Genomic DNA, 16,269 nt, shown 5'->3' on the forward strand with positions numbered 1-16,269 from the left:
ATAAAGTGTGCTGATAGTTCAAATGTTTGAACATACATATTGATTGATGGTTCTATCACACACCCATTATTGTGCTGAATTGAGAGATTCTACTAAAGTAGAATCATTTTAGTTCTTTGTGTACAAAATCAAGACAAGGCTTCGTCATATTACTAAATTCGTGTTATGCTTTCTTAGGTTTATATATTAAGTTGGAAAGGCAAATAAATAGTGCATAAAAAAAATTTAAAATGTTGCATGTTTTAGAAAGAAGTAATGATAACCTTTTCCTAAATAATTAGACGTTATATAATACATATTATATAATACATATTATATAATACATATTAAGGCAGATAACTCTAAATTTGTTTACAGAAAAAAAAAGTATTTAATTTTTCAAGTTTGAAATTCTTACAAGATAACTTTTAGTTTGCAAAAACTTCTTTTTAATTTTTCATTATTTTTTAAAGTAAAATGTATTAGCGATTGATATGTTTCCTTTTCGATTTGATCTCATCATAATTATTATTAAAAGTAGGCTGGTGTTACAACTAGGATGATCAAAACACATCAATTCGGCGTTATAATGTAGAAATTTAAATATTTCTTTAATTGACAAAAAGCAAATATGAAGCCCACAATAATTTGAACAAGCATACGGTAAATTAGATTTAACGACCAATCGTGCGCTCGTAAAATATCCTATCGGCCATTTTAAAATCCAAATGGTTTTATAAGTGGATGATGTTGTCATTTATTAATTGTGAAGAAACATAACTGCTAGCCGGACGTATCACCGGATAATGTTCGTAAGCTTTGCTAAGTCACTAAAAAAATTGTAGAGACTAATAGCATTTACTGACAGCCTTTACAACTGTTTCTCAACGTAGCTGATCTCAGCATGGAGAAACTAAACAGACACCTATTGTGTAACTCTTATTGTTAAACTAAAAATATTTGTAAGCAGCTTAATAAGTTACACTTAGAGCCTGGCAACAAAAATAATTGTAAGCAGCTTAATAAGTTACAGTTAGAGCCTCGAAACAAAAATATTTGTAAGCAGCTTAATAAGTTACACTTAGAGCCTGGAAACAAAAATATTTGTAAGCAGCTTAATAAGTTACACTTAGAGCCTCGAAACAAAAATATTTGTAAGCAGCTTAATAAGTTACACTTAGAGCCTCGAAACAAAAATATTTGTAAGCAGCTTAATAAGTTACACTTTGAGCCTCGAAACAAAAATATTTGTAAGCAGCTTAATAAGTTACACTTAGAGCCTGGAAACAAAAATATTTGTAAGCAGCTTGATAAGTTACACTTAGAGCCTCGAAACAAAAATATTTGTAAGCAGCTTAATAAGTTACACTTAGAGCCTCGAAACAAAAATATTTGTAAGCAGCTTAATAAGTTACACTTAGAGCCTCGAAACAAAAATATTTGTAAGCAGCTTAATAAGTTACACTTAGAGCCTCGAAACTAAAAATATTTGTAAGCAGCTTAATAAGTTACACTTAGAGCCTCGAAACTAAAAATATGTGTAAGCAGCTTAATAAGTTACAGTTAGAGCCTCGAAACTAAAAATATTTGTAAGAAGCTTAATAAGTTACACTTAGAGCCTCGAAACTAAAAATATGTGCAAGCAGCTTAATAAGTTACAGTTAGAGCCTCGAAACTAAAAATATGTGTAAGCAGCTTAATAAGTTACAGTTAGAGCCTCGAAACTAAAAATATGTGTAAGCAGCTTAATAAGTTACACTTAGAGCCTCGAAACTAAAAATATGTGTAAGCAGCTTAATAAGTTACACTTAGAGCCTGGCAACAAAAATAATTGTAAGCAGCTTAATAAGTTACAGTTAGAGCCTGGAAACAAAAATATTTGTAAGCAGCTTAATAAGTTACACTTAGAGCCTCAAAACTAAAAATATGTGTAAGCAGCTTAATAAGTTACACTTAGAGCCTCGAAACTAAAAATATGTGTAAGCAGCTTAATAAGTTACACTTAGAGCCTCGAAACTAAAAATATTTGTAAGCAGCTTAATAAGTTACACTTAGAGCCTCGAAACTAAAAATATGTGTAAGCAGCTTAATAAGTTACACTTAGAGCCTCGAAACTAAAAATATGTGTAAGCAGCTTAATAAGTTACACTTAGAGCCTCGAAACTAAAAATATTTGTAAGCAGCTTAATAAGTTACACTTAGAGCCTCGAAACTAAAAATATTTGTAAGCAGTTTAATAAGTTACAGTTAGAGCCTGGAAACTAAAAATATGTGTAAGCAGCTTAATAAGTTACAGTTAGAGCCTCGAAACAAAAATATTTGTAAGCAGCTTAATAAGTTACACTTAGAGCCTCGAAACTAAAAATATGTGTAAGCAGCTTAATAAGTTACACTTAGAGCCTCGAAACTAAAAATATGTGTAAGCAGCTTAATAAGTTACACTTAGAGCCTCGAAACTAAAAATATGTGTAAGCAGCTTAATAAGTTACACTTAGAGCCTCAAAACTAAAAATATGTGTAAGCAGCTTAATAAGTTACACTTAGAGCCTCGAAACTAAAAATATGTGTAAGCAGCTTAATAAGTTACACTTAGAGCCTCGAAACAAAAATATTTGTAAGCAGCTTAATAAGTTACACTTAGAGCCTGGAAACTAAAAATATGTTTAAGCAGCTTAATAAGTTACACTTAGAGCCTCGAAACAAAAATATTTGTAAGCAGCTTAATAAGTTACACTTAGAGCCTGGAAACTAAAAATATGTGTAAGCAGCTTAATAAGTTACACTTAGAGCCTCGAAACAAAAATATTTGTAAGCAGCTTAATAAGTTACACTTAGAGCCTGGAAACTAAAAATATGTGTAAGCAGCTTAATAAGTTACACTTAGAGCCTCGAAACAAAAAATATGTGTAAGCAGCTTAATAAGTTACACTTAGAGCCTCGAAACTAAAAATGGATCGTGAAAAGCTGGCTTCCAAGAAGTAAAGAGACCAAGAAGGCAGGCACAAATCACAATGTATATAGATATATATATATATATAAGGGCGTAGCCAGGGGGAGTTGGGGTTCAACTCCCCACCCCCGGAAATTAAATCCACCTGCAGGGGGGGTGAGGTGGAATTTACTCACTGATATTTTGCTTAGATTTTGTTTAGTTTAGAGAAGATTTTAATACTAAACCATCGCATGCCCCAGGGGAGCTAAGAGGTTTTGAGTTTTAAATCCCCCTCTGCTATAAAACAAAACGGAATATATATATATATATATTGTTATAAATCTGCCATGCGCACCGCCATCCAGACTAGTGCAGAGATGCGCACTTCTAGTAACCAGACCAGAAAAGGATGTTGACATTAGGAGACTAACGATTTTTGCCCAAGTTGAGAGCCGAGATGTTGTGATCAAGACATGTATATGTATTTGTGATGTCCTCGTTGAGTTGCCTTCCCTTAAGTTATTACAATATATATATATATATATATTTCGGGTGGGAGAAAAAAATCGCCCCCTATCCCTCCCCCCTCGAAAAAAATTCAGACATACATACATACGCAGACCTTATTTTCTGCTTTATATTCTAGATGTTTAAGAGACGTCATACAGAGTTTAAGAATTCTCTTTCTATACAAGCAGTTAGTATGTGAATGAACATACACGATAAAAGAAAATTCAACATTGAAAACTAGATGTAGTTAAACAAAAAATCCAATTTCATTAAACATAGTGAAGTCAACACACATACACACACGCATCGCAGACTAATACACACACAGACACACACACACACACCTATTTATGGAGATGGCTTTTGAAACAAGATACTGCATCACACATTCTTGTGTGCATCATCAACATTTAATATTATGTTTCGTGTCACTATAACTCGGGATATACGATCTACATTTTCATAAGGCCTACACAAATAAGATTTCAGTTATATTATTATAATAATACATTTTTAATAAATAGCAAATAATTTTTAATAAATTGCAAATTTTCTGTTTATACATTAGAAAAACAATCTTTTAAATCATGTATCTAAAAATTATATCTATATATCTATATCTATCTTTATCTATCTATAATAATAATAATAATAATAATAATAATAGTTCTGCCCATAAGCTACTAGCAGATGAACAACAAGGTTGCATTGAAGAGTCGATGGGCTGTAAAGTACAGCTAACTATAGATGGTATTATATTGCATCAAGCTAATAGAAGAAAGAGAAATTTACACATGTGTTACATCGACTACAAAAAAGCTTTCGATTCAGTTCCGCATGATTGGCTATTAAAAACCCTGGACATCCATAGAATCAACCCAAGAATAAAACAACTATTGAAAGTCTGTATGGATAATTGGAAGATAAACCTGCACCTAAATCGTGATAAACTAGGTTCTGTGCACATAAGAAGAGGTATATACCAGGGTGACTCACTATCTCCACTCTGGTTCTGCCTAGCGATTAATCCTCTATCTACATTACTCCAAGACTCTACAAACGGTTTTAGGGTTGACACTAAATGTACAAAATGTGTGTCCCACTTATTATACATGGATGATCTAAAGCTATATGCAGAAACCGAGCAAAAATTACACACCTTAATCAAAACGGTAAAATGCTTTAGTGACGATATCTGTATGTCTTTTGGCCTGGATAAGTGTGGCATCATAAGCATTAAAAAGGGCAAGGCAACGAACACCAACATTGAATTTGAAGGCATCGAGGAATTGAACTCCGCCTCTATTTATAAATATCTTGGAATAAACCAGAATGCCAAGATAAACCATAAGAAATTAAAAGAGGACTTTCTTGGCAAATATAGGCAAAGAGTTAATAAAATCCTCAACACCAAACTGTCTGGCAGTAATCTCATCACTGCAATTAACAGCTGGGCCGTTCCTGTGCTCCTTTACACGTTCGGTGTGATCAAATGGACTGACACCGACCTACATGACATTGACAGACTCACTAGAAAATTACTAACCAAGTTTCGATGTCTACACCCCAAGTCCTCCACCATAAGGTTATACCTGCCCAGGAAGGATGGGGGTCGTGGATTGCAGAACATCTTCAAATTGTGTAAGATGCAAGTTTTAAAAATACGATCAAAACTGCTCGCCTCCAGCAATAAATTAGTTTCCTTCCTACGGAAATACGACTCCGATGCAACCCCTCTGAACCTACACAATGCTGATGTCAATATCGGTTTGGACGACGTAGGGCATGAGATTCGCCAATGGGAAGAAAAAACACTCCACGGAAAATTTCCGGCTTCATTACATGGGGACAACATCGACAAGGCTGCTTCCTTAACATGGCTCAAAGCAGGTCATCTCTACCCTGAAACAGAAGGCTTTGTTACAGCAATACAGGACAGAGTAATCAGGACAAAAAATTACGAGAAGCATATCCTGAAACTCAATGTTGTCGACAAATGCCGAAAATGTGGAAATGTGGGCGAGTCGATTGAACACATTATGGCAGGATGTCCAGCCCTATCAGAATCAGCCTACCTAGGTCGCCATAACCAAGTTGCAAAGTTAATACACCAACACCTGGCTTTGACGTACAAATTGATCGGTAAGGACACTCCCCCTTATTATAAATACTCTCCGCAAGAGGTTCTCGAGTCTACTGAACATCTGCTGTACTGGGATAGGCCTATTCTGACCGACAAAACGGTAGATTTCAATCGCCCGGATCTGCTGTTCATCGATAAAAAAGAAAAAACCGCTACCATTATCGATATCGCCGTACCACTGTCTCATAATTTAAGAAAAACTGAGACAGAAAAACAAAGAAAATATGGGAACCTAGGCTTGGAGATTAAGCGTCTATGGAAATTGTCCAAAATAACAATATACCCCATTGTTATATCAACCGAGGGGATAATAACAACTGACCTCACAGACACCTTCAAGGCCCTTAACATTCCTAGGAACATCTTCGTTGCCTGTCAGAAGGCGGTACTGCTGCAGACCTGCCACATCACCAGAAAATTCCTCAGTGGAAACTGTTAAAGGGACTACGATGAATTTTGTTTCTCTTTAGCGAAACTCGACCCTGGCAGCGCCAGAGAATGACTACTCGTTCATTTCTAACATAATAATAATCTTTATTATCCGTAAGGAAATTTTTCTTAAATCATCAGCGAATATTGTGAAGGAGCAACAAGAACTATCGGATTAAAAATCATTGGTGTACAAAATAAACCACAATGGCGATGTCACAGCCCCCTGGGGCGCCCCTGTGTTAACTATGCGTTCATTAGATATAACATTGTTTACCCTAACCCTCTGAGCTCTCTGGGTCAAAAATTTATTAGCCCATAGTATTATGTATGCACTAATCTGCAACGCTTTCATCAATGAGTAAATGAAGTTGTATAGTGTTAAAAGCTGATGAGAAATCAATAAAGAACAATCTTACATAAGTGTTCGGTAAGTCCAGATGTTTGTAGACACAGTTTAAAATATTTAGGATGGCATCGTCTACACCTTTACCCTTTTGGTAAGCAAATTGTAAAGGGTCTAACTTATTACAAAGATCATTCAGAAGAAACATTTTAACCAATTTTTCTAAAAATCTAGACACAATGGAAGTAAGTGAAACAGGTCTATAGTCATTCATTTCCTTCGGTTTGGAAACCTTTGGCACAGGTACAATTATAGATGACTTCCACACAGGTGGTATCTCATGGTTTAGTAATGAAGTAGAAAAAATATCTTGGAAAGGTTCAGCTAGCTGTTCAGCACATTCTTTTAAGATTCGCCGTTTTATTCCATCAGGCCCACCAGATTTCATTGGGTTGACGTTTTTGAAAATGTTACAAACTTGCTCTTTAGAAATCGCTAATTCTAAACAGTTGTTAACATTGACATCCTCAAGGGCTTTGAGTCTTAGATAATTAAAATATATATATATATATGTGTGTGTGTATGTGTGTATGTATATTACATTCTTATTTTTATTATTCGTTCTCATATAGCACATTAAATACATATTTATTAGCATTAATATTTAAGTGATAATATGTGGATGATCTGTTAAGTGAACTTCAACTATTATTTTGTTTATTCACAAATGTCATTTGATCCTGTAAAAGAAAAACATTTTCATAAAGTTATTTTAGAAAAATAATAGAGGTGAATAATATAACTAAGATTAAAGTAAACAAAGTTACAAAGTATGTTTGTGTATAGATATAAACTCTAAATCATACCCCGAAGTGGTTCACCCTTGAAGTTAAAAAAAGGTTTCAATTTTTTTCAAAAATAATATCCGAATGAAATTCTGTCAAAGACTAATGACAGAGAAGAATGGAGAAAGAAGGTTGATGCCCAAACGGTCCAGCAGACCAAAAGATAGCTAAAAATGAAGGTGAAGTTCGATGTTACCCCGTCCTAATTCATGTCATAGAAAGATTTTCTGTGAAGAGTCAATCTCTTATTCAAAGTTTCTAAAAAAAACTTCCTTTATTTAAGTGTTCCACAGTTATAGTGCCGCGCTGCAGTGCATACCAAATAGTCAACGTAGGCGGTGTGTACTGGTAATATATATTTATATATTTCTTTCTTTATTTATTTATTTATATTCTTGTGCTTCCAAGTTTTGAATTAAAGTTCTGTATTTGAATTAAAAGGATCTTTATTTATAAAATCTCTAAAATAGCATGTAGATCAAGATATATTTATCTATATAATCCTCGGCATAACAGTTACAAGACAAGATATGAGAACCCTTAAAAAATTTCGGCAAAGATCATCAACAATTTCAACTAACAAGAAAGAAACTAAAAAAAAATAAACTAAAAAAATAATGCTTTCAATAACTAAACACTTTGAGCCTGGTCAATGAGCTTGTTTTGAGACAGATCCTAAACCAGTACAGGGTGCGCGCGCAATATTTATTAGATCTTGTAATGACAAACAAAAGACAGTGATTTGAACCCTTCAATACAAACTAAGTAAGGTCCTTTGTTCCATCAGTTCTTTGTGCTAAATTGTATCCAAACCATCAAATCTACCACCTCGTATTGTCGATGCATGTCTACAATCCAGTTTCCAGGTAGCAAGAATGATAGTTCATTGCTTAATTAACTCTAAGCCTTGGTAATACATGCGAATAAATTTTGAAGCGAAAATAAGTGTATAACCTAGAAACACAGTTAATCAAATACTTTTTACTCTATGTGAGATATCAAAGCCTTTGTCTGCAATATATTTATTTATATGTTAGCTAATAACTAAATGTATAAGGTAAAAAATAAATAAATAAAAGTAACTGATGAAATATCTACTTCAGTCTACTGCTAACCGATATGACAGTTGACTTCAGTCTACTGCTAACCGATATGACAGTTTACTTTAGTCTACTGCTAACCGATATGACAGTTTACTTCAGTCTACTGCTAACCGATATGACAGTTGACTTCAGTCTACTGCTAACCGATATGACAGTTGACTTCGGTCTTCTACTAACCGATATAATAGCTTGTGTTTGTTCATCTAGTGAGTTGACGGAGTAACTTGAAGCACTGTGTATCTCATGGTCTAGGAACACCAATATTATAGATTATATTTCTTATTGTACTGCTATTAGAGTCTTGAAGTAAGCTATAGATTAAAGTTGGTAATTATATGATAGGAATTTAATTTATATAGCTTATTTTATTTTAGAGAGAGAGGAAAGAGATAGAGAAAGAGAGAGTGAGAGAGAGTGAGTCAGAGAGAGAGAAGGAGAGAAAAAAGGAGAGAAAGATGGAGAGAAAACAAGAAGGAGAGAGCGAGAGAGGGGAGAGCGAGAGAGAAAAGAGTGAGGGAAGGAGATAGAGAAGGAGAGAGAAGAGAGAAAAGGATAGTGAAGGTAAGAGAGAAGGAGAGATAGAAGTAGAGAGAGAGGAGAGAGAGAAGAGAGAGAAGAGAAAAGAGAGAGAAGGAGAGAGAGAGAAGGAGAGAGAGAAAGAAGAGAGAGAGAAGGAGAGAAAAGGAGAGAGAAAAGGAGAGAGAGAAGGAGAAAGAGAAGGAGAGAGAGAAGGAGAGAGAGAAGGAGAGAGAGAAGGAGAAAGAGAAGGAGAGAGAGAAGGAGAGAGAGAAGGAGAGAGAAGGAGAGAGAGAAGGAGAAAAAGAAGGAGAGAGAGAAGGAGAGAGAAAAGGAGAGAGAGAGAAGAGAAAAGAAGAGAGAGAGAAGAGAAAAGGAGAGAGAGAGAAGGAGAGAGAGAAGAGGGAGAAAAAAGGAGAGAGAGAGAGAAGGAGAGAGAGAGAGAAGGAGAGAGAGAGAAGAGATAGAGAAGCAGAGAGAGAGAAGGAGATAGAAACGGAGAGAGTGAAGGAGATAGAGAAGGAGAGAGAGAGAGAGAAAGAATATCTGATTCAATTTGATTGATGAGATATAAACAGAGGACACAAATTGTTGCTATACCTCTGTTGGATTTCTTGATACCAACTACCCTCCACTGTATACCATGTCTGTAATTCACTCGCCTATAATAATAAGAATTTACTATTAAAAGAATTGAGGTAAACAATACTACGTTAAAATTGGCACTTTTATATGTAGAAAGCTAGCAGTAGTAAATAAGTATTTCTATTATAGCTCTGTTATATTTCCGTTATTTAAACCCTAACCCCAACTATTCTTGTTACTGTCTAATATTGGAGAAAATATAAAGGGTAAACAAAAAGTCGAAGAAAATAAAGATGAAACTTACGTAGCAAAGTAACGTTTTGACGACTGTGGCCTTCGATTTCTATTCAATATACCATCTATAAAAGAAGGGAAGCTAATCTATAACAAGCTTTTCATTTAAACATAATTCTACCATTTCTATAACAATGATTTATATTTGAGTGCTAGATGTGAAGATGTTTCAAGAACTAGCCAGTGAATAACCATGACGCTTGCAGAAATCTAAAACTAAACATAATGCAACAACAGCTTTATTCTACGTGGGAGTTTCATTAAAATACTTGGTTTATTTCAAGTTATTTTTTTTTTAAATCTTGCATCAGGTTTTATTTCAAGCGTACCTTACCATCTCTATCAAATAAAACAACTAGTTTAGTTCAAAACGTTAAACACAGACTTTAACGTAAGACCAATAGGGAAGAATTGTATAAAAAAGAAAAGTATAGGGTATAGTCATTGTTTATTTCTTCTACTGCAATTTTTAATTTTGAACCATTTGAATATTTTTAAATAGTTATTTGGTCTAATCTAAGGTATAATTTTCTATTGATTTTGTTCAAATAAAATGGTAATGTATTGTAAAGCGTAGATAAGCGTAGATAATCTTAACTGCTTTTGGAGAGACTTCTGATGTTGTTACAGAGCCATGAATGGGAAGCCATGTTGATTTCTCTGAAACAGAGGAGAGACATGTGGATATTAAGTGAAGGCAAAAGAAGTTTGTCTCATTACTCAGTGTCTCTCTTAGAGAGTTTGGGGAAACTAAACTGTTCTGAAGTATTCGCATTGGCGAAGAACTTGACAAGAATGACTGAGAGATAATTTTTTAAGCACTTTGGGTAGAGCAATATGGAATGCTGTGTTCAAGGCTAAAACTAAAACTAAATTGTGTTGGTTCTAAAAAAAAAAATCGGCCCCTGTAGAGTTTTGACACAGGCAGGTAATATGACAAGTTTCAATATTTTCAGAAAGAATATCAAAATGAAATTCTGTCAAAGACAAATGATAGACAAGAATGGAGGATAGAGGAAGACATTTGACAGATCTTGTGTGGTGCCTCAGCAGTTTAGCAGACCAAATGATAGGTGAAAGTAAATGTGACATTAGATGTGAACCAGGCCTAACTAATGTCTCATAATGAAAATCTTATTGATGAAAATATTTTGTAAAGGGTCAATCTACATTTCTCAATAAAAAAAAAATACGTATCCGTAAAAAAATCCTTTAGTTAAGTGTTTTGTTGGGAGTTACTGGTTACTGCAGTTGTTGTTTTAAATTATGTCCAGATTCTTTGTATATTATATGTAGTAGTTAGTATGACAGAACTTACTTAACTTTGCAATAAAACTTTTTTTAAAAAGTTGACAAAAAATCTAATACCATTGATATAAATGAGTTTAGAGTTCTTTGTATGACACCTACTAAATAGTCTGCCGTGTTTGGTACTATTAATAGTGAATAGCTGTAAAAGTGGTGTATTTACTCTGAAAAAACTGCTTGTAATAGGGATTTAAAACGTTAATGTTTTCGATTTCAGAAAGAAAAAAAGTACCGTTGCATGAGACCTTTGAATGGTCTAAAATATTATGATGTCGGATTTTCACTATTTTTTCAATTTTACGAGATCTAAACGGGACGGACGGACAGACTTTCCACACAAAACTATTAACGCCTTTTCCCCTTTCGGGGAACCTCTAAAAACACAACAAAACTTTAAAATTATGAACCTTATGTTAGGTATAGATCTTACCTTTATGCGGACAATAGATATACCCATTGCACTTGACTGTTAAAGGTGTGCTGGTAAAGTTAAATATAACATTACTTGTTACTTTAGTTGTTAGCTTTGTCTCATTTTCTCTGACTTTCTAGACGTATTTCTCTTTTTTTCTGACTTTTAACCAGTATTTCTCTCTTTTCTCTGACTTTCTCTATCAGTATTTCTCTCTTTTCCACTGAATTTCTCTATCAGTATTTCTCTCTTTTCCTCTGACTTTCTCTATTAGTATTTCTCTCTTTTCTCTGACTTTCTCTATCAGTATTTCTCTCTTTTCCTCTGACTTTCTCTATCAGTATTTCTCTCTTTTCCTCTGACTTTCTCTATCAGTATTTCTCTGTTTTCTCTGACTTTCTCTATCAGTATTTCTCTCTTTTCCTCTGACTTTCTCTATCAGTATTTCTCTCTTTTCCTCTGACTTTCTTTATCAGTATTTCTCTCTTGTTCTGTTACTCTACTTATCTTTCTTTACTATCTCTCTCATTTTGCATCTATTTTTATATTCGTCTCTCTCTATATCTCTTTCTCGATCTCTCTAAACCTTTCTGGCTCTCGCTTTTTTAAATCTCCCATTCTCTCCCCGACTCTCTCTTTCTCTCTTTCTGATTTTATAAACCACACAAAGTGTCATAAATAAAGTAAAATAATGTTAAGGACAGAATAGACGGGAAAGTCTTTAACAAAGCTGAAAGTGGTGAACTTTTATGTGTGTAGTTTATGAGTGCATGTCGACTGTCATCCTTTCAACAACATATAAATACCAAAGAAGAACACAATCGCCCCTCCCTCTTCATACGCATTTCTTTAGGGAGATTTTTATCTTTCAACATATATTCACATATTTAACTTAATTTGATGACAATATCTCTTTCATCGATCTTAGCACATATCATTTGTACATAACATAAGCCAAATGAATAATTAAAAATACTTACTAAAATAAAAAGCGTTATCTAAGAGCAAGAATTTGACATTTAGAATTATGTCTCTGAATACTATAAGATTTAATTTCATTTTCCACTAGCAAACAAATTAGTTTATTACTACTATTTCATTAACAAATATTTTTTTTTCTGTTTTATAAGAAACAAAAATATTTGCAAAGTTTCAACTTGGTCCGAGAATGGGAAGTGGGAAAAATAACGTGTTCCCAGACAGATAGAGTGAGATTGTATCATCTTTGTCACATGAAACCCTATATCAATCCTATCTGGCAACATTTGAGACAACATAATTAAGTCTCAATTGGATCTCCGCTTTCAGATTCAAATATTGTGCTCCGCAATAAACTAACCCGAATAAAGCTTATTTCATCAAGATGTTTATAATATATACGAGATCTGTTTGATTGGACGATGAAACATGTAATTTCCTTTTTTTTTAGATCAATTCAAATGTTTCGACATATCATTTTTCTTAAACATTTGCATTTCTACTAGCGATGCTCTCATCTCTCCAGACCGTTGCCAGGTTTAATGGTATGCGCTTTGGACTGTTGTCTCTAGGATCCTAGGTTCAAACCTACCTGACACAATACCAAACAGCCCTAAGAAAAGTTTAAATTAGGGAATAATGATATTCAATTATGAAGTAACATCTAACACATATAGAACATGTCAAAGTCACTTAGTTAAGTTTCAAACAATTCTAGAATTGTGCAAACCATTTACTTGTGCACATTTTGACTCTGCAGATAAGCAAACTGTTTCTCTACTTCAAGTCTTTGGAGTTCTTCTCGTTTAGTCTTGTCAGGAATTTGAGCTGAAATGTTAATATGTAACATAATATACTACTAATGATTATCTAAAAAAAATTACATCTATGACACTCTATGTTTTAGATTTGTTATGACATGGTCTAACTTACGAAATGGAGCATAACTTTCTTGAGTTCGACACCACCAAAGCAAAGGCGCTAGCAGGGTGAATGGCGGTGGAAGAAAGATAACTCTGCTGTATTTAATTGTTAGCTGAACAGTCTGATGTTGCCAAATTTCTTTACTTTTTAAAGCGACTGGCTCAATCTTGTAGCTACAAACAGAATTGGAGAACAGTTTGGAGTGTTGATCTTTGCAACAATTTTGAATTTGAAACTAACTCTGTTTATAAGTGATACAAACATGGCTATCTAGATCAGGGATGGGCAAACAACGACCCGCTGGCCAACTCCAGCCCGCCGAAAGGTTTAATCCGGCCCAGTACATGTTGTGTACAAATATATATATATTATAATATATATATATTGTTACGTATTTCTGAATCTTCTGGCTAAATCTATTAGTAGGCACACAAATTAAAAAAAACACTGCAAAGAACTTGACCTCTCAACTTTCAGCTTTATATAACTTTATTGAATATTAACTATAACAATTCGTCACTGTAACATGTAGCGTAGAAGACTGTACAATATCTGTCAGTTTACAGTTACCTATACTTCGTTGCAATTCATCTCTTCACTTTGTTGCAATTCATCTCTTCTCAACTTGCATCGACACGTATTCCACAGAACAGACCAACGACAAACATTCCCAGTGTCGCTCCAGGTCTCCCAAAGCTGAACCAAGTCGTACTCAAGTCTACCGAAACAGAGCCGCACACGTCTTACATCGACTGTATCGACTGTAACGGCTCAATTCCACTGCAGTTCGCTGTATAGACTTTAACGACAGTAGTCCACTCCAGTTAACTCTACCCTAGTTAACTTGCATCGAGTCGTACACATTTCTCTTCCACTAGTCTTACATCGTCTGTATCGACTGTAACGGCTCACTCACGATTGATTTTCACATTAACTCTCTGGCTTATATAGAGTCCCTAATCGCTCCTTCAAAGTTGCAAACACTGCTAGTATCTTCTGGAATAACACGTGAGGACACGTCACATCCTGTCTTTGTTTATACGGGTAGATTCCAGAGAACACTGGCAGCTGTGTCATTTCGCTGGGGTCACACGTTGACCTCTACTTGTCACTGTTCATTTGTAACAATATATATATATATATATATATATATATATATATATATATATATATATATATATATATATATATATATATATATATATATATATATAATATTCTGTAAAATGTATGAAATGAAGTCTGAGATGAACCATTACAATAATGTAGCTCACTTTAATTTCCTTCTCTTACTCAAAATTATTATTCAATGACTTGACAAAGACTAAAGACTGCGATTGCTTTATTGAGCCTCAGGGAAATTTGTTGTGATTACAGGGACACACTTGTCATGTAAAGACAACACAACAGAAACATACACATAAGTAGAACAGACAGCGCATAATGAGTTGAAATTTATGAGATCAGAAAACTCAATTTTGGTGTACGTTTTAGGGCGCTCTGAGTCCTCCCAACTCAAGATGGCACCTAACAATTATCAGGAGAAATTAAAGGCGGTAGGTTCTTGAGATGGCCACATAATACCTTTCTTAACCAAGGGATGCAGAAAAAAATGGAATAGGTGCCTGAGCCAGCCAGGAAAACAGTGACTTGGCAGAATTTAAGTCATTTGTTAATATTGTTACGTATTTCTGATTTTCTGGCTAAATGTACTAGGCACACAAATAAAAGAAACACTGCAAAGAACTTGACGACTCAACTTTCAGCTTTATATAACTTTATTGAATTATAACTATAACAATTCGTCACTGTAACATGTAGCGTATACGTCTTACATCAACTGTATCGACTGTAACGGCTCAAGTCCACTCTCTTCTACTGTCTCGCACAGTAGAGAACAGTATCGACGACTGTACTTACTCTTTTCACATGAACATCTCTGGTTTATAAAGAGTCCCTAATCGCTTGTCTATTGTTGCAAAAAACACTGCTAGTACCCTCTGGAACAACATGGGAGGAAACATCACATCCTGTTGTTGTTTATACATGTCGATTCCAGAGGATACCTGCTGCAGTGTCATCTCGCCGAGGTCACACGTAGTGACCTCTAACTGTTACTGTTCATTTGTCACAATGCCCCCCCTTCGTAAATCTGTTCGTCCTCTGGAACAACACGTGAGGCACGTCACATCCTGTCTTTGTTTACACGCATAGATTCCAGATAACACTCGGTGCTGTGTCATCTCGCCGGGGTCACACATAGTGACCTCTACCTGTCACTGTTCATTCGTAACACTGCCCCCTTCTTAGATCTGTTCGTCCCGAACAGATTCTATTTCACCACGGTACTGATGGAGTCGGTCAACGTGGACAACCTTCAGCTTGGACCGTGGACTTTTCAGTATCCGGTAGACCACGTCGTTTATTGTTTTTACGACACGGTATGGACCTTCCCAGTCTCTTTGGAGTTTCGGGGATCTGCCTTTTCGTCTCTGTGGGTTATAGAGCCACACTAGATCATTCTCATGGAACCCCGACGTATTGGCCCGTTAGTCATACCTCGTTTTCATCAGGTCACTGTTGGTCTTGATGTTTCTGCTGGCCAATACATGAGCATTCTCCAATCGTCTTCGGAGATTGGTGACATATTCAGTTGAAGACACTTGCGTATCTCTCGGAATCCCAAATAACAGGTCACATGGTAGACGAAGCTCACGACCAAATAACATCTTCGCTGGGGTATATCCTGTGGTGCTATAAACGGATCCTCTGTATGACATGAGGAACATGGGGATATGGGTGTCCCAGTCGTCTTGTCGGTCATCAGTAACCTTAGACAGATGTTGTTCTAGGGTTCTGCTGAATCGCTTCACCATCCCATCAGATTGCGGATGGAGAGCTGTCGTGTGAGTCTTTTCGATGCCAAGTGTCTTGCACATCTCCTGGAAAACTTTGGACTCGAAGT

The 16,269-nt window shown here is 35.1% G+C and overlaps 1 protein-coding gene across 4 annotated transcripts in view; it reads right to left on the bottom strand.

The window, feature by feature from the left end:
• Nucleotides 1–3,576: 3,576 nt before the first annotated feature.
• LOC106058724 (transient receptor potential channel-like) overlaps nt 3,577–16,269 on the bottom strand; it is a 57,823-nt gene continuing 45,130 nt past the window's right edge. For 2 of the 4 annotated variants that reach the window (XM_056005038.1, XM_056005040.1), the window contains 8 exons: nt 13,314–13,477; nt 13,118–13,208; nt 11,421–11,470; nt 10,280–10,342; nt 9,693–9,747; nt 9,404–9,465; nt 8,465–8,535; nt 3,577–7,079 (listed from right to left, as the gene is read on the bottom strand). In XM_056005038.1, coding sequence (XP_055861013.1) covers nt 7,041–7,079; nt 8,465–8,535; nt 9,404–9,465; nt 9,693–9,747; nt 10,280–10,342; nt 11,421–11,470; nt 13,118–13,208; nt 13,314–13,477 — 595 coding nt within the window. In that variant the 3' untranslated portion in view covers nt 3,577–7,040. Of the gene's footprint in view, nt 7,080–8,464; nt 8,536–9,403; nt 9,466–9,692; nt 9,748–10,279; nt 10,343–11,420; nt 11,471–13,117; nt 13,209–13,313; nt 13,478–16,269 lie in introns of those variants that run through there. The other 2 variants (XM_056005039.1, XR_008773840.1) reach the window with 2 other exon arrangements.

The sequence above is a fragment of the Biomphalaria glabrata genome, chromosome 11 (genome assembly GCF_947242115.1).
Source record: "Biomphalaria glabrata chromosome 11, xgBioGlab47.1, whole genome shotgun sequence".
NCBI classification, from domain to species: domain Eukaryota; kingdom Metazoa; phylum Mollusca; class Gastropoda; family Planorbidae; genus Biomphalaria; species Biomphalaria glabrata.